Source organism: Metopolophium dirhodum, chromosome 1, assembly GCF_019925205.1.
Source record: "Metopolophium dirhodum isolate CAU chromosome 1, ASM1992520v1, whole genome shotgun sequence".
NCBI classification, from domain to species: Eukaryota; Metazoa; Arthropoda; class Insecta; order Hemiptera; family Aphididae; genus Metopolophium; species Metopolophium dirhodum.
Window position 1 is genome coordinate 89,875,061 of NC_083560.1, and position 22,022 is coordinate 89,897,082.

General features: G+C 31.9%; 4 protein-coding genes across 4 annotated transcripts; 2 read left to right on the forward strand and 2 right to left on the reverse strand.

Moving 5' to 3' along the window:
- Positions 1-9,045: 9,045 nt before the first annotated feature.
- Positions 9,046-11,944, reverse strand: LOC132944681 (uncharacterized). Its single transcript, XM_061014154.1, has 12 exons — positions 11,918-11,944; positions 11,532-11,724; positions 11,318-11,437; positions 10,983-11,111; positions 10,808-10,879; positions 10,588-10,674; positions 10,462-10,512; positions 10,341-10,391; positions 10,024-10,271; positions 9,797-9,956; positions 9,599-9,703; positions 9,046-9,138 (listed from the first exon to the last, which is right to left on the reverse strand). The coding sequence occupies exons 1-12, from the start codon at positions 11,942-11,944 to the stop codon at positions 9,110-9,112; spliced, it is 1,272 nt and encodes a 423-aa protein (XP_060870137.1). The 3' UTR covers positions 9,046-9,109.
- Positions 11,945-13,163: 1,219 nt separating this feature from the next.
- LOC132944688 (uncharacterized) lies at positions 13,164-15,964 on the forward strand. The gene is made up of 4 exons (XM_061014162.1): positions 13,164-13,202; positions 13,721-13,942; positions 15,244-15,406; positions 15,504-15,964. Exons 1-4 carry the CDS (start codon positions 13,164-13,166, stop codon positions 15,962-15,964), a joined length of 885 nt encoding a protein of 294 aa, XP_060870145.1.
- A 3,679-nt stretch (positions 15,965-19,643) lies between these two features.
- On the reverse strand, positions 19,644-20,409 carry LOC132944693 (uncharacterized). Its single transcript, XM_061014174.1, has one exon. It carries the CDS (start codon positions 20,211-20,213, stop codon positions 19,644-19,646), a length of 570 nt encoding a protein of 189 aa, XP_060870157.1. The 5' UTR covers positions 20,214-20,409.
- Positions 20,410-21,032: 623 nt separating this feature from the next.
- LOC132944701 (putative nuclease HARBI1) lies at positions 21,033-21,818 on the forward strand. The gene has a single exon (XM_061014181.1). The coding sequence runs from the start codon at positions 21,033-21,035 to the stop codon at positions 21,816-21,818; it is 786 nt and encodes a 261-aa protein (XP_060870164.1).
- Positions 21,819-22,022: the final 204 nt, after the last annotated feature.

Here is a 22,022-nt window from a genome sequence, read left to right on the forward strand (position 1 = left end):
GAGCCGCCTATAATCAATGCATAGTCGGGGTGAGCCGTCTTTCTTTTTTTTGCTAGGACGATGGGTGCGGCCCACGGGGATGTGCTCTGTTCTACCAGTCCCTGCTCTTCCATGTCCCGTATCATGGTGTCGATTGTGGCCTGTTTTACCGGTGGATAGGGATATGTTTTGAGTGCTATGGGTGTTTGGTTTTTGAGAAGGATGTCGTGTTCAATTAACCTGGTGCGTCCTACCCTACCGTTGAATACGTCCGGATAGTTGCGTACTAGTTCGGCGAGTTTCACGCGTGTGTGGTGGTCACCGTTTATTGTTAATTTGTCGACATCTAGTGCTGGGGTTGGGGTGGGTGTCCGCCCTTTCCAGCACGCTGTTGTTCTCCTATCCGAACCTAAATGGATAGTGCTCGTTGTGTAGTCCCAGGTGACTTCGTTTTGTACGAGAAAGTCGTGACCTAGGAGCATGTCGCAGTACAAATTTTCCAGAATGGCTGCGTTGAAGGTGACCGTGAGGTCTCCGATTCTGGCTACGAATGTGGAGGTACCACTTGTCATTGTGGTATGTCCGTCCGCCATTCGTACCTGAGTTGGTTGTCCGTGTGGGGGTGTGCCATATTTATGTGCTATGTTCGGGCTTACATACGATTTTTGTGCTTGTGAGTCGAGTAGAGCTGTTACGGGGCCTGACCTAAATTCGAGTTCGACCGCGGGGGTCGGAATTTTGTCGGGGCATACACGTTTAGCGTTATTCGACGGTGGTTGTGATGTATAGCTGGGTAACTGGTTTTTAACCGCGTTATCGTTACCATGGGGAGCGGTATGCACCGCCATTACCAGAGCATCCGTTTTGGTTACCTCTGTGCTATGGGTGTGTACCGTATGAGTACGTGTTAATTCCGTAGTAGGGGTCGTTGTGTGTGGTGATGATGACCTGCTACTTAACGGAATTTTAATTTTTTCGGTGGGTGATATATCTGATCACGCCGAGTTTATCGATGCGCGTTTGATAGTTATATCCCCGTCTGTATTGTCGAACGTTGTGTGTGGTGGCGTGGTTGTGTGTGTGTGTGTTTTTGAGGCGGCGGCGTGGACAATTGTCCGTCGACTCATTTTCCGTTTCCCGAACGCGGCGTGTTCCCGGGGCAGTCACTGTTCCAGTGAGGACCTCCACAGTACCTGCACGGGTTGGGCGGTTGCGGTTTACCTGCAGTACCGTCCCGTGTACGCGGTTGTGGCTTCGGTTGGGGCGGGTGGGTTTGGGAATATGTTTTGTACGCCGGTTTCTGCTGTTGTTGTGTGGGCGTTTCGTCTGGTGTGTATTCCAGGATTCCAGCTACCCGGCGGAGGTCTCCGAAAGTCGCTGGTCTCTGCAATCGGATATGCGTGCGGTATTCGTTGCGCGTTAGACCGGCTATCGTACCGACTAGCTGTGTTTCAGATAGCCCGGTATTGACGCGGCGCGCGAGTTGGTTTTTTTGTGTCACGAACTCCGTAAGCGATTGCGTTTGTGTTTGTCGGACGGATACTATCTCGGCCCGCAGTCGTGATTGTATTTCCACGTTGTCGAATTTTTCTAAAAATTCGGCGCGGAACTCATCCCAGGTGAGGTCCAGTAGTCTGATGGTGTTCCACCATGTACTGGCTGCACCCTTCAGCTGCTGCGTGACAATATTAGTCCAGGCCGACCTATCTATTCGTGTTTGGTACAATATCGATTCCGCTTTGTGTATAAACCGTACCGGGTCCTCAGGCGTTGTTCCGAGGAACTCCGGCAGCGAATGTTTCGCTGCACATACGTCGTCGTATGGTATCAGCGTCGATTGTTGTGACGCATAGGTGTGTAGTAAGCAAGTTACTACTTAACAATAAAACAAATCCCACAGGTACATAACTATACTATACTATAATTTAGATACTGCAATTCGGCATACATCGGATAATAGAAACGGAGGTAAGGGTTCTTTCTGTATATTACATTTTAATGTCTTGGGGAAGAGACGGTAGATATTAGGAACTCACTGAACCATAATTATGGTAAGGGTACGGAAGATGTTCAAATATAAAAATATATACTATATGATTATTTTGATTACAACGCTATACGCTGTACGTGACGATATCCAATATAAAAAATATTAGTGATTATCTCAAACCGAATACACAGAATTATACTGGAAGTCATGAAAGGCGTGGGCTGGAACGATGTTCACACAAACCACATCCGTGAGCCGAGATACAGTATCTATAGGCAAGGGGTACGGGGAACTGCATATAAAAGGGAGCCCGAATCGGCCTGTTTTCAGACGTGTACTACCACCCATTAGTGCAAGCACCTTCACGCCACTCTGTACGAGCATATTTTGGACTTAGAAAAATTATCAACAATATAATAAAATTCACAATAAAACAACAACTGTCTTTTATTTATTATCAACCACGACTACAACATCAAACAAATTGTCTGCGACCCGCAACTATAATATCTCGGCAGCCACTTATCTGCTATTAGAACTACGATAGTAGGTACCAAGCTGTCGAGAACTTTACAGGTGTGTGTGGAGGAGGGGGCATGGTATTAATTTGGTGTGTCATCGAACCGTACCGAACGGTCGGCGTGCTGGTTACCCGCGGACGGCGGTTCGCGCGCCACGGAGTACCTCGTACCATATTCCGTGTGGTCCGATGATACTGTGTGGTGGGGGCGGGTCGGTGCTGTCCCTTCCGGTTGGTGTTTCGGTGCTTGGCGTGCCATACCCATTTCCAGGCGTCGCATTGTCTCTGCAATGCGGCGTTGGTCGTCGCCAAAGCGGGCCATGCAGTCCTCGAGCATGGTCAGTCGCGATTCCAGACTGTGCCCATGCGCCGAGTTTTCCGCCGCTTGCCGTACCTCCTTAATTATGGAACGACTCGCTTGAATCATGTCCATAGCCTGTGGGTGTGAGGGTGTGGGTGGTTTATTGGTGGTGATGTTCGGTGGCTGGGCGGGTGATGATTCGACCGGTTGGTTTTCCCTTTGTCCGGCGTCAAGCATCTGACCTGTTGGCAGGTTGTTTCCGGTATGTCCGGCGGGTTCCATAGGCGGAAACCGAACTTCGTTGGCCTGTAGGTTCAGGTCCGTGAAGTGTTGTATCAACCGGATTTCGAGATCACCCTTCGCGCCCGTATCCGACAACTCGCGCTGCCTGCATTCGTAGCGCAACTCCGCGGCGGTCAACTCATTAATATATTTTCCCGGCATGACGTCCGGTTGTTTTTCCGGTGTTGTTTACGGGGAAATATAAAATGTGGCTGTTGTCGGTGGAACGGTCGTCGCGTTCCTTCGATCAGCCGTGTTGACCGTTTATCGGTGTTTATTTGCGTACGGAATGTAGGTCAGTGGGTTGTTATTGTTTTGTTATTGCGCTTGCCGGGCGATCACAGTAACCGGTTTTCGCAGAGTGTTGTCACGGATGCGCGTGTGTGCGTTATCCGGCCCACTACTGCGATTAAGGAAGACGGCGGCTGTCGCTTTGAGCGGCGGCGGCGGCAGTCCGATTATGTGGTATTTCTGTCCCAGGTAATCGCGTGTTGACGTTATCGGTGGTGGTGCTGGGCGGTGGTGGTGTGGCCCTCTCGCGCTCTTGCGTTCCTACCTACCTACGTCGTGTGTGTGTGGACTTTGGTGCGTCGCGCGCGGTGTAGTCGGTGCGTCCGTAAATCGGGCGGCGCGGCTGGTCGTTACGTCCTTATGTAATATATTACGTAACGCCGGTTTTTCCGTTTTCGCCAGCTAACCACGTTTTTGTCGGATCGCGTCGGGGACTTTTTTCCAAGTCGCGCAACGGGGAGGGTATATGATGGTGGTAGTAAGGGGTAAGTTAATAAGTTTTCACTTACCGGTGATTCCTGTACGGGGAGCCAGTTGTCGCGGTCCTGTGAGGTGTCGCGAGGATGAGGTGGTGAAGGGTCTACTGACCACGTGAACAAAAAAAGAAACAAAAATAAAGAACGAAACACCGATTGTTTGTGGTTTGAACCTGCGTGTTTATTTTGCAGCGTAAATACGAAAGAGGAAAAAAAAAACAATAGGTAACAGAGAACAAACTGTACGCACACTCTGTTAAAAAAAAAAGAAACAACGGTCGATGGGTGATGCCACGATATCGGGACACAGGTTGACCGTGTCGTGTCGGTCGTCGAAAAACTAGTGACATTACAATCCGGTTCACCCAACGGCCGGCCGACGGTTCACGGCGCGGGTGTCGCGCGCCGGCGTCGTCCGTCGTCGATTGGTGGTTTGTTTGAGAAGCGTGGCGCGGCTTTCCGCGTAAAAGGCTATTTGAATTCAAACAGCTATTACGCGGGACCGCGTCAACCTTTACTGTCTGTCACCATTGTAATTCCTTTATCAAGGCATGCCCCATAAGAAAATAAATTTACTTTTATATCAGGTACATAAAAAACATTTTCTAAGTAGCCTTTTATCCACTTATTGTTAACATAAATAATAAATATGAATATTTATGTTACCTTTTCCGACTGCCATAATGTGCTTACCATCTCCAATACGTACAGGCGAATGCACATCAAAATTTTTATAATCGACGAACCACTCTTTCCGATTTGTCATGTAGTCGCTCGCACCTGAGTCTACATACCATTTGTCTGAGTCGTCGATTTCTTCAATTTTTCTTTGTACACCAATAAGCGCCAAACCGGAAGTTGATTTCTTTTCTTCTTGTTCCCTTTTGAATATCCTGCAGTCCCTTTTCCAGTGTCCTGGTTTTTTTACAGTGGTTGCATTTTCCTGGTTTTGTATTATCATTTTTGTTCCCGTATTTTTGACTTTTAATATACTTGCCTTTGTTTGCAGTCAAAGCAATACTTTCAGCACCTTCGTTACGGACCTCCTGTCCTTGCACTTGTCGTGTTTCTTCCACCATCAATCGAGTGGTTAACCGTTCTAGCGTTCTATTTGTACTATTCATTGAGTCCCATGCACTGTAGAAGTGCCTATAGCTATCAGGTAATGTCATCAAAAATTTTGTAATCAACATTGATTCTGAGATAGGTTCTCCCAATTGTTTTAGTTGTCTACTTAGATTTTCTAGTTTCGAAATATGACCGGCTATATTGTCCTTAGGATCCATTGTATAACGATAGAATTTTTGTTGTACTATTGTTATGCTTGTGTCCGACATCTGTTCGTACACACTAAGTAATTTGTTCCACATACCATTTGCTGTGTCACAGTTCATAATGTATTGTAGAGGTTGTTCATCTAGCGAAGTGACGATACATTTTTGAGCCTTATTATCTGCCCTTTTCCATATTGAAAAATCAACACTATGCCTTTTTCTCGCTTCATCTTCAGTTTCATTACCAATTTTTGCTAAAATTGGTTTCTTTGATTTTCCTGTTACTACATCAAATATTTCAGCTGCATAATGATAACCTTAATTTGAAATTTCCACATGTCCCAATTTGATGCATCTTTAAGTTTGTTGATTTTATATTATTCGTTTTCCATATTTAAACAAAACGTAGATGTACACTATCTGCACAGTGCACACTAAGAAACGCACGCACACTACACTGCACTTACTTCGCGAATTATTATTGCTGTACACTGTCTGTACACAAAAAACACGCAATTCGTTAATCAATTATTATTTTACTAATTATTCACGACTTTATTATAAAGACCTTACTCTGGGCCCATAACCTGTTGAAGTACACAGATATACAGAAGTTAAAAGGTAAATAATAATATAATCGGATATATATAATATAATAATAAGTATAATGATACGATGTACAATAGTGTTACGAGGCGTAATATAAATCAACGACTAACTACCCACTGTGCAAAATGCAGTACTATGAACATCCTAGGGATATGTATTGAGGATATGCGATATTATTAACTAATGCAAATTGATGTTGTAAAGATGTTCGTGGGATTGCTAATGCCAGGTTGAGCGACTTTTTAAAAAGTAATTTATAAGAAGTTATATTTTAACGTTTATACGACTGCCTTATACGACGTATGTGAGATGTTTAATATAACTTCTAGAAGAAGTTATATTTTAACGTTTATACAACTGCCTTATGCGACGTATGTGAGATGTTTAATATAACTTCTATAATATGTTTTTTTAAACATCTATATCATGTTCAGTCTTAACAACTATTTAACATTATTTAGTGACAATTTTTGCCAGTAAAATACTACTCAACTGTAAAAAGTTTATTCAAAAACATAGTAAGGATGTTATGAATATTAGAGGAATATATAGCGGATTTATAATATATATATAATAATTACAAATAAATATAATACAAAATTAATAAATAACCAAATCATTTTTATTAAAATAATAAATATTTCAATCAAATAATTGTAAAAATACAGTACAATATAATACATAATATAATTAAAAAAAAAAAAATAATAAAAAACTGAACTTGTGTAATTATTATGTATATTACACAACATAAATATAATGTAAACATCAAACAAGTAAAAAAAAAATTGTTAACTTAATAAAATATATATAAAAAAAAAAAATACACCAAATAACTTTAATGATGACAATCTATAGGTACATCTCAAGAATATAATAATAATAATAATAATAATATGTTACAACATAGATACCTAACAAGTAACAAATCAAAAAACAGTATAATATATAATCATATTCATACAATATATATATTGTGTGTGTATAATAAAAAAGTATATAAAAAAAATTATAAAAAATTTTACTTGGGCAGTTTATGTATATTACACAACATTGTATACATCAAACAAGTAAAATAAAATCATTCAACTTTATGAAATTTAATATAAAAAAAAAATACATCAAATTAATTTTTGATATATAACAATATAACAATATAATAATAGTAATGTTATGATTGAAGTATATATGGTAGTATTCTATTTAATAATATCCAGCATATGTCATTAAATATAATATAATATATAGACGCACCTAACAAGTAACAAATAAGAAAATATTTATTAAAATACAGATAAATCGTATTTAAATTATATTATTTCATTATGACTTAGAGTCATTACAACAGCTTTTTCACTTGTCAGAGGTACAAAAAAACATTTATATTTTATATCATTAACACTGATACGTATCAAATTGGATGACTGGGACTTAATATCAACTATAACAGAGCCGATCAAATGTGATTCTAATGGGACATCAAAAAAATTAAAAGATTTAAAAGTTAAAACATTTAAAAAAATACTTCCATTTTGACATTCAAAAATATTTTTAACCATTGCAATTTCATTAGTAATTAACATTATATAATTATTTTTAGAAACACTAGTAGAAATAATATAGTTTGTATTACTAAGTTTTATATTTTGAAAAAAAGTAAACTCATTGTTTGTATTTGAAATTAAGCTATCTACATCATCACATTGATTACTTAATATATGAGTTTCAGCAAAATGTATGTTATTATCATGATGGTCTTTAAACAAGATATTAAATTTTTCTTGAATTCTATTAGCAGCTTCTTGCAAAGGAAAACGTGAATGTGAAATACTTTTTTTTATAATTCCCAAGTAATTTTCAAATTTAAAAGCGCTAAAATTATCTAAACATCCGTGTGTCTTAACATAAAATGGCAGGTGAATCAGACTATGAATATTGTGAGTGATAAAATGCGACCCATAATGAGTAATAAATTCTGTCACAAAATCAATTAGTAAATTATATGCAACTTCATTTTTATCTAAACATAGAACTGGTGTTACTAAAATTTTTATAGCACAATGCAGTTTAATGAAATGTAAATAAAATATTTTTCTCAGTCTTCCTTTTAGTACAATTGGACCGGTATATAATAAAAAAGTTCTAAATTCGGTAGCCTTCCAATGTTCTATATCATTTAAGGATCTGGGAAGTCTAACAAATTCAGATGGGACATATTGTTTTAAATTGTCTAACTCTATGTCTGCAAAATCACATTTTTCTTTGGGGATTCTCACTGATTGTTTACCTCGTATCCAAAATTTTAATAAACGTTTCATAGTCCCAAGACAAACTGCATGCATATAGTCAATAGGTACTGCTTTTATCATATCAATTGGCAAACGTTCTAAAGGGGTATTTCCTTTATGATATTCATCATCACTTCTAATTCTAAAACTATTATCAGTACGCAATAAAGCATTGACTCCCAAAAATGACATTCTATGGTCTCTATATTCACCCTCTATTGTGCACGTATTACACCCTACACGGGAATTATGTCCTTTTACGTTAAGTAAAAATGCCTTAGCAGGAGAATCACATATTACTTGTTTCATACATATACTCATTATCCTATCATCAATCGTAATCCCATTATTAATAAGTTCTAACAATTCATTTATAAATAAATTTAAAAATTCCTCTATAGAATCTGGCTTTTTATGAGTACTGTAGTATAAACCTACTGTAAAGACTAGTTTAGATAGATGAGGCACGTTTATTATCGAACAAAGAATTGGCCAAAATTGCTGTTTTGAACTGTTTGCTAAAGGCAAACCATCAATATTAAAACTTAAAAATATTTCTTTTACATTTTTTAATGAGCTTTTATTAAAATTTAATATAATTAATAACATTTTTTTTAAGCCTAAATGAATATATGACCCTGGGTTTATACTAATTATATCATGAGACCTTGGAGTATGCATCAATGTCCGAACATCTAATGGTAAATCTAATCCCTCAGATCTTAAAATTTTCAATAAACTGTTCACACTATTTTTCGAAACATTGTAATCTAGAACCCACTGTTGAAGTTTATCTTTAATCTTAGGATTATCATTATATGAATAAACATGTGGATTTAATGTATTAGCTGTATTGAATTCTAATCTTAAATCATGTATTGAATTAATTTCATCATTATTATATATTTTAGATATAGGCTGTTGTTTTTTATTTGAGTTTTCATTTACTTTAATAGAGGCTATTTCAATGGTGTTAATAGTGTTAGCAGAATTTGAACAATTATTTGATGATACACTACATACCTCCTCAACTTGGGGGGTTACTTCTGGTGTTTTTAAAATAGAAAATTGACGTTTGAAATGTCGAAGGGACATATTTTCAATTTCTTTGCGTTTTCGACGTGGAATCTATAATAACAAAAAATATAAATTATAAATTATAAAACAATATAACAATTTTGTTCATAAACATTTCATATCATTATTTAGAGCATGAGAATTGTTATTTGAATAATGTAATATTTAATAGAAAATATTAATTGCATAATTATATTTCTATCAGTAGCAGCATAGTTTTACTAAAAATCATTATTTTTTATTTTGTAATAGATTTAACAGGGAATGTAAGTAATTCTTGACTGTCTTAAAATGACAACCCTAAATTATATACATTTAATTTTTTCGAAACACCCAAAAATACTTTTCTTACATTATATACATTATCTTAGCATAGGTTACAAGATGTCTTAGGGACAATAAATAATTATAGTTAAAAATTTAAAAAGGTGTGACCACAAAGTTGAAAATTGCTCGTAGTATAGCAAAAAGCTGGTTATTACTATATATCATAAGTCATAATACATATTACCTGTAGTAGTTTCTTTTTTTAAACGCTGAGCCCCATGCCTGAACCAATCCTTTACATAAATTTCAAATATGTTTTCATCATTTTGGTAAAGTTCATGTGAAATTTCTAAAAATAAATACATAGCTAATGTAGTAATATAATAAAATAAATATTAACTAGTATAGATAATTAACTAAGTATTGGATATTAAATACTTACTTTTCATGATTTTTATAATTTGGTGGTCAACAAGGCGATGGTTATTTTTTTGTCCTGTCCAAGAACAGAGTGTGGCCAATTTATTGGAAAATAATTTATTGAGTACTCTTTTAACAAAATGTTTTGTACCAGAGCCACCAATAGATTTAATTAAATTAATCTAAAAAATAAATAAACAATAGTTGTAATATGGGTATTGTATAAAATAATTATTGACATTTTGTTACCAATTTAGTAGAGTTTTCGTCAGTTTTTAAAAATTCATCAAAATTTATAAGAGACTCTACATCATTCAAAGGAAATAATCCCAAAAAATGTGTATCTAATGTAGGTTGCACACTTGAATTTGGATTTATTTTGATATAGTCCATAATAGCATCTAATTTTTTATCAAGTCTTGTAAAGTAAATGTCTGTTGTATGAAGTATTTGATCCATTTTATTTTTAAGAAATTCCAACTCAAAACTGCCCAACTCTAAACAAATATTTATATTTATTGTATTTGGGGTATTCTTTGAGAAATCTATATATATTTATACATTACCCGATGTAAGATTTAATTCACAAACATCATTATTGTTTGTAGTACTTGTACCTTCAATTGCAAAAAATAAATATAGAAAAATAAATAAAAATTACAGCAGTAATAAAATTAAATGTTTTACCGGAAATGTTTTTTAATTTCATTAAGTTTGCTTCTTCAGTTACTTGTTTATCTTAAAAAAAATTATAAATAATTTGTAATAATTAATTTGAAGAGATTCAAGTTAATGTATGTTTTTTTAGATTACCTGCAGGTGTCATATGATTAAAATCATCATCAATTAATATAGAAGAAATGTCAGCAAACTGCATTGTGGGATTTGAATTTAAAACAGCTAAAAAAATTATGGGCAATTAAATTTTAACAATTCATATTAAATATTAAAAGTGGCAAGTTCTAAGTTCTACTACTATACATAAATTTATATTTGTATTACTAAATAATTGAATAATAGCTAGGGTTCTTACAACGTAAACCATTATTATAACTAGTCCCAACAAAATCTGCAGTGTTCAAATCAATTAATGTATTCATAGCAGCTATATGGATGTAAAATATAAATTAATTTTTATTATTAATATTGCTATGCTTAAAGAATAATTCAAAAATATTGAAATAGAAAAAAAACTGAATTTTACTTACAGGATACAATACAAGCAGTATTATTATCTGGAACAGAATCTGGAATATTTTGTTTTAATTTTTTACTTGGTACATAAGTTGATTGTTTTCTTTTAATAGTTAAAACTTCTTCATCATCACTACTGGAACCTAAAGAATTAAAATAATATTAAAAATATATTAAAGTAGGTATAATAATACTGTATAAGCAGTATCTCTACCTGATATTATAATATCATAACGAACAAAATTATTTAAAGTTATCTATAGGTAGTAGGTACTAAGGCATAGCATTTCTAAAATTAATTTTAAATAGTTTCAAATTTAACATAGCAATCTTATAACATAATACTAACTAGCATTATAATCTTCTTCTTGAGAATTGTTGGGTTCTTCTGGTTCGGAATCACTTTGTGACTCACCGCCTGATGATATAAATATTTTTATTTCCTTTGCGGCAGCTGCTTCGTATGAACCTAAATATAGTATAGGTAAAAAATATAAAAATGTATTTATAATTTATAATATTCCCTATTAGTATTGTGATATTGTGCTAATTTTATAAATTACCAAATTCTTCTATTAGTTTAACAGGATGGGTGGTCCATTTAGAGGTAGGTTTACCACCTTTCATTATTGACATGGCCGTAACACGCCGAGCATTAGGCCATGAACAGTTCAAATATCCTTCTTTGGAATTTTTCAACCAACTGATAGGTATTACAGAATATTTTTTTTCTTCTTCAAACAACCCTATTATATACTAATAAATTCATCCAATAAATAATGATAACAATTTTAGGTAAATAATAGTAGGTAGGTACCGAATATAAATTATTACATATAAGTAAATAGGTAGTAAGTATGCATACTGATAGAAATATACCTAATTAATTCTTGATATCAAACACTATTTATTAATATAATAATAATATATTATAAAGTATAAGTACTACCTTTGTTTGATTGTTAATTTGATCCATTATTGTGGTCGTCAAATATATGGTCGAACAACGGGGCTGTGTACTCTTCACTCGTTCTTCAGTCTTCACCACAGTCCGAAACAATAATAAAATATTATGTAGGTAATGCACAGAACTGCAGTAGAACACGTGGGTGTATGTACTATGTATAGGTACAGCAGTGTAATAAAAAATTTTGTAACGGCAAAAAGACAAAAAAATATAAAATATATAGGTAATGCACAGAATTGCAGTAGAACACGTGGGTGTATGTACTATTGTACAATGTATAGGTTAGGTTAATACAAGAGTGTAATACAAAATTTTGCAACGGCAAAAAGACAAACTATAGGTACTGCCGGATAATTGTGTATATAGCCTGTACAACTGTGTACGTGTACTTAAACGGCAATTCGGAAAAAAAATATAAAATATTATATAGTTTGTAGCACGGCGTGATTAAAACAACTATTCGAACGACGCATTATAGTTTTCTATGGTACGACGAACTGTAAATGAGTCAATGACAATGACGTCAATTATTCCGATTTCGACTCTCGAGTCGACCATATATGTATAATTTCGTAGCCGTGGTTTTTCCCGTTAATATATATTAATATACATATACATATGTATATAAATAAATATTATATCATTAAATAATCACAATGCAATAGTAACTGCGCGATAATATATATATATAATATATTATAATATATCTATATGAACATCGCATTACACATCTATGCAATGTTAAATTTGTTTGTTATTGAAACCACTATAGGACATCTTAAAAATATGTTTGACAGATGTTATTAAATTAAATTATAACCGACAGTAAAAATATTAACTTCGATATGATATCTACGTACAACATCCCAAGTACAGTCATTAATAAACATCTAATAGCTGTTAATTTTAAGATCACTTTAAAATGTTTTTAGAGAACGTTAATTGTATATTATTCAGATGTTATTTTTTAAAAGTTAAATTCAATATTTCTTTAACAACCTTATCATATCAAATAGTTGTTTTATAAAGATGTCCTATTTAAGGACATCAATATGATGTTTTGGTTAATCTATGGTACAGTGGGTATGTATACCCGGCTACACTACACAGGACATATATGCTGTAGTATATAAAAATGTATAGTCAGCGTCTGATGAACTACAGTGTGAATATATTACTTATACACTACATTATATAGGGTGTTTTGTTTATAATTCCAACAGACACAATGGACACTCAAGATAATAGACATTCATGGGATTATTTAGTGACTTTAGTAGTCATCTGTTATATATTGTGAATCTTGACGCGGACCCGATGATTGAATCAAGGTTGATCGGGGTCCGGTCGAAGTGTCTGGTTCAGATTGAGGTGATGAAAAGGAACAAACACTATATGGATGTCACAAATTATGTAGGTATTATATTACGACCAAGTATGAATACATGTGCCGCTCGGGCGATGAGTTTAACGGCTCGGTGGAAGAGTTGACCCGGTCGCATAGTTGTTGTTGAAGATAAGATAGACAGGCCGCTATAGTGCTTGTACATTTTACTTGCTACTAATGCGGGCCATGTCAATCTTTTGGCTGCACAGTTGGCAGTGTTGTAACAGATAATGCTGCCAATATGAACAAAATGAGAACGAATCTAGCCACATGGTCTACAAAATAAAAATATTCTTACTTTAGGATGTTCACAACATATACTGAACTTGTTTGCTCATGATATAAGTCCCTGGTGTTAAAACCCATATTAATACCATATTTTAATATTTTAAACATAGTCATTTTTTTTGGAGCAAGGTATATATAAAGTAGAAGGAGGAAAAGCATACATTTTTCCTCAAGATGTCCGGTGGAATACACTTGCTGATACTATAGAATGCTATTTGGATAATTGGCATATATTATACAAAGTTTGTAATGACAACCGTTCAGCCATTGAAGTTTCTATTTTTACTAAAATTAAAGATCTATTTACAAAAACAATGGACCAAGAGTATTTGGTAATACTTAAAAAAGTGGGTAGCCATATCATTAGATTTAATTCAGGTAGATAGTTGCACCATTAGTGAGGAAACTTAGTTAGAAGTGGTTACACGACTATTTACAGCTGTAGCTTCATCAGCAGGCATAGAACGTATTTTTTTCAACATACGGCTTAGTGCTTCCAAAATAAGGAATAGATTAGGAGTTGAAAAATCTTCAAAATTAGTAGCAATTTTCAAATCTTTAAATAAACATTGTGTTACTATAATTGATACTTAATTTGTTTTTTATTATTACAAGGACTATAGTTGTAAGTTTTCATTTAGTACCTACTAATATTGTTTTAAAAAGTAAAAAGTTTAATTTTGTGATTTTTGGTGTAACTTTAAAACAAATGACTGTAGGTGAAATTTTGGCTGAATGTTTATATTGGTATTTTCTATACGCCATAACATTTTCCAAATATTTTGACTTATTTTGAGCTGTTTACAGACATTTTCAGTTTCAATGTTTTTTAGTTATTTTTTCTACAAATATCAATAAAATTTTATTTCTTGGGTAAAAAAGCTTGAAAATTTAACACAAGGCTCCTACTATATTGGTACAATGACATTTGAAAATATTAGAGATCCTTACTCAAAGTTTTTATTTATAAGCATTTAAAGTTCAAATATTGACAAAATACGAAATAATCACGAAAATTAGCAAATTATTTTGAGTTGAGAATTTATAAACGTGTTTCTTTTTAAATCTAAGATGAAAATGTAATACAAGATTATCCATAAGTTTGTCTACCTTTATCAAAAAAAAAAAATGTCTACAAGAAAGTCAAATTAAATTTTTAGGAGCGTTTGAAATTCATATTTTTACAACATTTGATATTCACTCGATATCTCATGTAACGATTTTCTCATTTTTTTTGTAATTAAAAAACGTATGACTTTAGATACTTGAAAATTTCACTGAATGTTTGTATTAGCATTTTCTATACACGATAAAATTTTGAAAATAATTTGACTCGTTTTGAGCTGTTTACGGACATTGTCAGTTCTCAATTTTTTTAGTTTTTTTTCTATAAATATCAATAAAATTTTATTTGTAGGGTAGAAAAGCGTGAAAATTGTATGCAAGGCTCCTGATATATTGTTACAATAGCAGTTAAAATATTGAAAATACATAGGCACAATTTTTTTTTATAAGCATTTAAAGTTCAAATTTTGACAAAATTTATCAAATTTAAAACGTAATTATTATTTTGTAGTAAAAAAGGTATAAAATGTTCAACTTTTGTAGCTAAGGATTGAAAATTTAAAACAAGGTTCCACGTAAAAAAGAAGACCTTACTATTGGAGATTTCTATGAAATTTGGCTTAAGTGTTGCAGAGATACTAAGAAAGTAGGTTCAGGCTTTTCTAAGATTTTATCTACTTCAATGGAAAAAAGAGAAAAATTACTGTTGGATAATCCTATTTTTTTAACTGGTAAGTTTCAAAATACTATTTTAAATTTTTTCAAATACAAACTGAAAATAAATTAATAAAACCATTATTGTGATTTTGAATATTTAAACTGTTTTAGGTATCTATTTAGACCCAAGATTTCAATGTCTCCTAGATTATGACTCCAAGTATAAAGCAATTAATATTTTAGTTGATGTGTGGAAGATGATTTTATGGTTAGATAAAAATTCAATGCCGATTTCAAAGGATGAAATTATTAAATCTGCAACTCATTGTGAGGTTGACAATCATAATTTTTCAAATGTTGAAGATGATGATTTGGAAGATTTTATTAAAACTAAAACATGTATTTCTATACAAGAACAAAATGAAAGTGTTGAAGCAATACCAATTCGTTTGTTGTTACAAAGCTATGATAATATTCAACGTTTACATCATTCCACGAGTATTAGACAGTATTGGCAGGATTTGAAGTTGGTTAAACCAGAGATATTTAGATTAGCACAAGTAATCCTAAGTGTTCCTGTTACTAAAGTAAGTACTGAACATTTTTGGATTATTAATAATTGTATTCTTTAGACTTTAGTTTTAACTTCTGTTATTAATGTAATTCAATTTTAATTTAGTTATATTAAATATAAATTATAATTTATGATTTAGAACAATAATATAAATTATAATTTTATTTACATGTTAAATTACTATTGAATTATAATATTATATTATATACTGAAGTTTATCAGTGAAAAAAAAATAGAAACAATTTAAAGTTTATATAGGAAATTCAAATTTCAAATAATGTTTACTTTTTAGTTTTTAGTGTTTTTTTAAAAAAAACAATAGATAAATAAATATTAATTTGTCAACATTATTTAATTTCAAATTAAAAAGGTAAAAATGTAAAATAATTAATAACTATGTACCTATGTAGCTTTTTAGTGTTTGAACGCCTAGAGGCTAGAACTATAGAAGGAAAATATATTATAATTAGGGCTCGGATTTTGTAGCAAAATAAATCCTTAAAAAAGCATTTTAAGTAGATAAAAAAAGCCAAAAAAAGCATTTATTTAATTTTTTTTTTTTTTGGGTAACCCGCGGCAACATAGGCCATTGGGTGTGGGGGAGGGCACTGTAGGTTTTTATATTGGGTAGGTTGGTACACGTGTGTGTTGTGTTTTGGCAGAATTTCTAATGGGGCACTCGTAGGTTTCTGCCGTGCCCCGGGTGGGGGGATGGCGGCACTTGTTCTCCGAACACCGTGACTTGCACGGAGAAAAATGCCGCCCAGTGGTAGAGGATCGAACTCGGACCGGCTGTGCCGAATCCGTCGCGTTAGACCGCTCGGCCACCTTTTAGCAAGCGGCAACACAGCGGCCAGCTTTTTTCATATACGGCGCGGCATCCGAAACAAATAATAAAATGTCCTCATTATTAACATTATTTACGTATTATAATACGTAGGTATAATTCAGATAATTTTTCCTTTACTTGAGTCGTAAATACAACTATAGATAATTGTAGATAAAACTATTTCGGCACAATAACGACAGTTATTTTATCAGTCATATATTTATTACTGGTTTTTTCACTGGTTTTATAATTTCTGGTAATACTAATATAGTCCAAGATGTATAATATACATAGAAATAAGCTAAGTTTTCAAGAAAAATATATAAAAATCAAGAAAAAATAACCAAATAGGGGAAAAGCAATAAAAAGCAGATTTTATGGAAAAAAGCAAAAAAAAGTTTACATTATTAAAATCAGAACGATTCAAAACGTATTTATATAAAAGAATTATCTTTCTTTCACACTTCCCTCAAAAGAAGCATTTGCTACAAATTCCGAGCCCTAATTATAATATAATTTTTCATTGGATGTAATTTTTAATTTTGTACCTACTGGTTGACAATTTATAATGTCAAGGAAATATTTAATATATTATATTCAATATTGAAAATACATATAGTGGACATCAAAGTAACAACTTTCAGTTTTTACATTTGCATTTGTGACTATCCACCCCATTTTATGATACTTAATTATTATTTATTAACTATTAGAATATACTAAAATAAAAATAACTATGTACTATATAGGTGTCTGTTGAACGCTGTTTCTCTGGGTTAAAGTTTATTTCATCAGATTTACGAATGTCACTTACAAATTATATGCTAGAAAAAATAATGATTTTACGGTGTAATAAGATATTTGATACAATTAAATAATAATCATATTTAAATTATTAATGTTTTGTTGTTTTTAAATTTCATAATTTAATTTATCATCAATTTATTATTATTTGCATTATTTTTATTATTGTTAAAACTTCTAACTTAAAAGTTCTAAGTATTTATTAATTTACCTATGTATTCTTAAATTGTAAAACTTAAAAGTGGCAAGTATTTAATATTTATTAAATATTTAAATAAAAATTTAAAAAGACCTAGATGCTTTATCATTATTTTATTTTATTTTACAATATTCAATAATAGTCAATATTAGTTAATTCAAAATTGTGTTGTCTTACCTTCTTAATCAAAAATAAATATAATAAAAATATGTAATAAGCGAGAACTTTATGCTGTAGAATAATAACTGAGTAAATAATAAGTACTAATTTAATATTTTAATATTTAATATGATTTTTTAAATTTTCTTCATTATGTTTACTTTAAAAGTAAAATCAGATTACTATACCAAATTTGCATTGAAAATCTCATGTTAATTGATATACAACATGGTTTTTTTTAACACCAGAATTAACCATAATTAACCCGAAAAAATTTACATTTAACCGTAACCAGAAGTGGATTAACCCGTAACACCCGAATTTAATAACCCGAAATTTCTTTCAACACCCGAAACCCGAAACCCAAAAAAATGTTTCCGGTGCAAATCCCTGGTTATAACTATTGTAAAATATAAAATATATATAATAAAACCATAATTTATTATTTTATAGGATTTATGACTATTATTACTAAACCATAATTTATTGTTAATCTCATTGTTTTGGAAGTAGTATTATAAAAAATATTGTCTACTCAGCTACAAAAAAAAAAAAGATGCTACATTATTACTATTACTTTAATTGGAGGAGTCATTAAAACCTTTGAGCCCTTACGCACAGAAGTTGAATTTCATAATATATGTGAAAAGATAATCAATTTTACCAAAATCAATAATATAATACCAGATTTCCCAGGTAATAAAATTATTTAAGTTTGTCCTAAACTTATTTGATAAATATAAATATCAACATGTATAGGACATAGGTGCATTTAATTAATGATTTTTAAAACAGTTGTTACAAATATTAGGTGTCTTGTTTTATCATTAAGCATTTGCTATTTTGTTTTTTGAGCAGTTTAGCCTTTATAAGTTAATTATTGTAACTGTATTATGTTATAAACTAGCTGATCCCGCTGGCACTTCGTTGCCCGTACATTACCAATTCTATAAGACTCAAACTTTGTTCAATTCGTTATTTAATATTCGGTGTATGGTGTATGGTGTTCACAATTTATCCTAACTTTTCTGTTGCCCGGAATAAAAATTCTGATTCGCAGCAGTATTTTATCAGGTAGGCAATCTACCTGCGGTAGATCGCGAACCCCGTGCTGTTTGTACGTAAGTGTATGATTTAACTCTAAAGTTTGTCATTTTTACTTAACTCCACCCACGGAGGATTAATATAATCAATCAATACAAAAGCCTAACGCAACCGTACCAAAATCCGACGAATAAAAAAAAAAACATCTGATGAAGATGATGTTGTTATACCGCTTTTGTGGCAATTTTTGTTAAATAGTGAAATAAATGAAAAAAAACGTAAACGTAAAATTTGGGTGCACGAAATAAATAAAAAACGTACAGAGAATAATACAATTTTTAATTTTTTGGCTGAATTGCGTAAAGATGAGTTAAAATTTAAAAATTTCACTCGCATGAGTTCAACTACTTTTGACTTTATATTAAATGAAATTGGAGAGGCAATAAGATCACAAGACACACATTTTCGTCAAAGTATAGCTCCAGCTGAAAAATTGTTAGTAACCTTGAGGTGAGTTCAAATAATAATACTATAATTATATACTAGAAATATTTATTAATCAAACTTAAGTAAGTAAGTGAAGTAGGTGAAAAACAAATTTATACAATACAATTTATTATTTTTTTTATTTATTTACTTAAAATGTATTATTTATTTTTAAATTTATACGATGAATATTAATAATTTAATAAGTATTTAAAATCAGTATGTTGAGCTATTTGATGATGAATATCCGGGTGGACTGAAAGTATAGTTGTAGTTTTGAAATTCCTGTACTGGTACATTTGATGTAGTATTATCATATGATACTTTATCATTACCTAATGATTCTTGAGCTTCTTGGCTGTCTATGTATGTATTTAAAGTTGTTAACACAAACTGTTTAAACTGGCGCTGGTTTTTTCCATTTAATTTTTTGAAATCGGGCAAAAGACTTTTAAAAAATAATAAATCAACATCTTCTACAGCTGACTTATTTGTTTTTGAACGTAAAAATTCGATCATAGGCCCTGCAACTTGTTCTACAGTCGAATTTTTAACTTGGGTTTTTTTTGGTTTTTTAAAAACAGGTTCAGAAGATACTCTTCTCAGCTCTTGTCTGTCAATTAAACATGTAGCATTTGTACCTTCACTTTCAATTTCACTTACGCTCTCATTGAGATTTGGATTTTCTGTACCTTTCTCATCAGTTGCCTCACTTTCATCATCTGATGCTTCCAGATTACTTGATGTTTGCTTGTGCTGCAACATGAAACTTGACAAAAACGACATTTCATTGAATAAATACCACTTTTTTTTTCTCGAAGCAGCAGAACCAGATATTTTTGATTTTTCTTCACGTAAAGCTCTTGCAAAACTATTACGAAGACACGCCCACTTAGTTTTACACTCTGCTACTAGAAAATGTATATTTAATTAATTATTGTTTTATGCATTTAAAGTTTTGATATACTGCATCAAAATCTCAAAAAACTTGTAATCTATAGATATTTTAGACTGAGCGGAGCGATGAATGTATTGGTTTAAAAAAAAATATATAAATTTAAATATCCAATTTTTATAAAAAATCTAACTTTTTTATTCTATTATGATTTTTTTTTCATTTAATATTTTTATTAAAATATAAATTGTTGTCCTCAACCTAACCAAATAAGATTTTTTATTCATCGTTTGATAAAATAATATAATTTAGTTATACTATGTATAGATGATGCGAATAAATATTTGGTGAACATTTTAGGTAAGAAAGTATTTAAAATTTAAAATCGAAGCATTATTTTCATTAGTAATCGTGGACATACATATAAAAAACAAACATCTCTGTAAAATCAAAACATTCATCACTCTGTTCAGAATTTAAAAATGACATAAAAAATAAAATAAGCATTTATGGCTAAAATTCCCAAAAATGTGAAATAAAATTAGTATAATAAATAGGTATAATAGAATAAATAATTATTTTTCAGCTATTTAGCTTCTGGAGGACACTTTAAACGCTTACATTATCATTTTCGTCTTGGCGCTTCAACTATTGGAAAAATAATAAGTGACGTATGTTGTGCCATATGTGATATTTTATGTCCTACTTATATGCCACCACCTACAACTGAACATTGGATAAAAGTAGCAAAAGCTTTTGAAGAACTGTGGAACTTTCCGAATTGTCTTGGCGCGATTGACGGAAAACATATATCAATACAATGCCCTCCTAATGCTGGTTCAGAATATTATAATTATAAGGGATTTCATTCTATTGTACTTCAAGCTGTCGTTGATGCTAATGCTAAATTCATAGCTGTAGATATCGGTGATTATGGACGAAATAGTGATAGTGGTATTTTTAAAGAATCCAATTTTGGAAAATTATTAAAAAACAATAAATTAAATATTCTGCAGCCAAAAAAAATTGATCCTCAAATTAACGACGAGTTTCCGTTTGTATTTGTTGGGGACGAAGCATATCCTTTGCAAACAAACTTAATGAGACCTTTTCCAAGAAGAAATTTAACTAATGAAAAAAGAATTTTTAATTATCGTTTATCGAGAGCCAGAAGAATAGTAGAATGTGCATTTGGGATTCTTGTGAAACGATTTAATGTTCTAGAAAATAAAATGTTAGTTTTTCCTGAAAAAGCTACTATTATCACAAAGGCGTGTTGTATTTTACATAACATAATAATGGATAAAGAAGGGGCTCCATCTGAAATCCAAGATGAACTTCAACTTCAAACAACCCAAACGGTTGCTCAAAGTCAAATTACATCAAGACCAATTAATAGGGCATCTACTGCAGCAATGGATATCCGAGAGAAGTTCATGAATTATTTCAATTCAGACATTGGTGCAGTTCCATGGCAAAATATGTACAATTTATAAGTTTTAATATAACATTTCTTTAAATTTTAAAATTAATCAACTAGAATATTATAATATTATAATACTATAATTTTAAATAGCTCAAAAATGTAAATGTATAAATAGTTTGACTATTGATTTAATTTTGATTTATATTACAGATACATAAATATAGAAATACACTACGTACTCATCATGTAAAAAGTAAAATTATTTTATTTTTAT

Excerpts from the sequence above, each read along its gene's own strand:
- LOC132944701 (XM_061014181.1), top strand. The coding sequence starts at position 21,033 with ATGCCACCACCTACAACTGAACATTGGATAAAAGTAGCAAAAGCTTTT.
- LOC132944688 (XM_061014162.1), top strand. The coding sequence starts at position 13,164 with ATGGACACTCAAGATAATAGACATTCATGGGATTATTTA. Across the intron at positions 13,943-15,243 it reads CAATGGACCAAGAGTATTTG|GTTCCACGTAAAAAAGAAGA; the intron begins GTAATACTTAAA and ends ATTTAAAACAAG. Across the intron at positions 15,407-15,503 it reads TAATCCTATTTTTTTAACTG|GTATCTATTTAGACCCAAGA; the intron begins GTAAGTTTCAAA and ends AAACTGTTTTAG.
- LOC132944693 (XM_061014174.1), bottom strand. The coding sequence starts at position 20,213 with ATGTCGTTTTTGTCAAGTTTCATGTTGCAGCACAAGCAAACATCAAGT.
- LOC132944681 (XM_061014154.1), bottom strand. The coding sequence starts at position 11,944 with ATGGATCAAATTAACAATCAAACAAAG. Across the intron at positions 11,438-11,531 it reads TAAACTAATAGAAGAATTTG|GTTCATACGAAGCAGCTGCC; the intron begins GTAATTTATAAA and ends TACTATATTTAG. Across the intron at positions 11,112-11,317 it reads AGAAGAAGATTATAATGCTA|GTTCCAGTAGTGATGATGAA; the intron begins GTTAGTATTATG and ends TTAATTCTTTAG.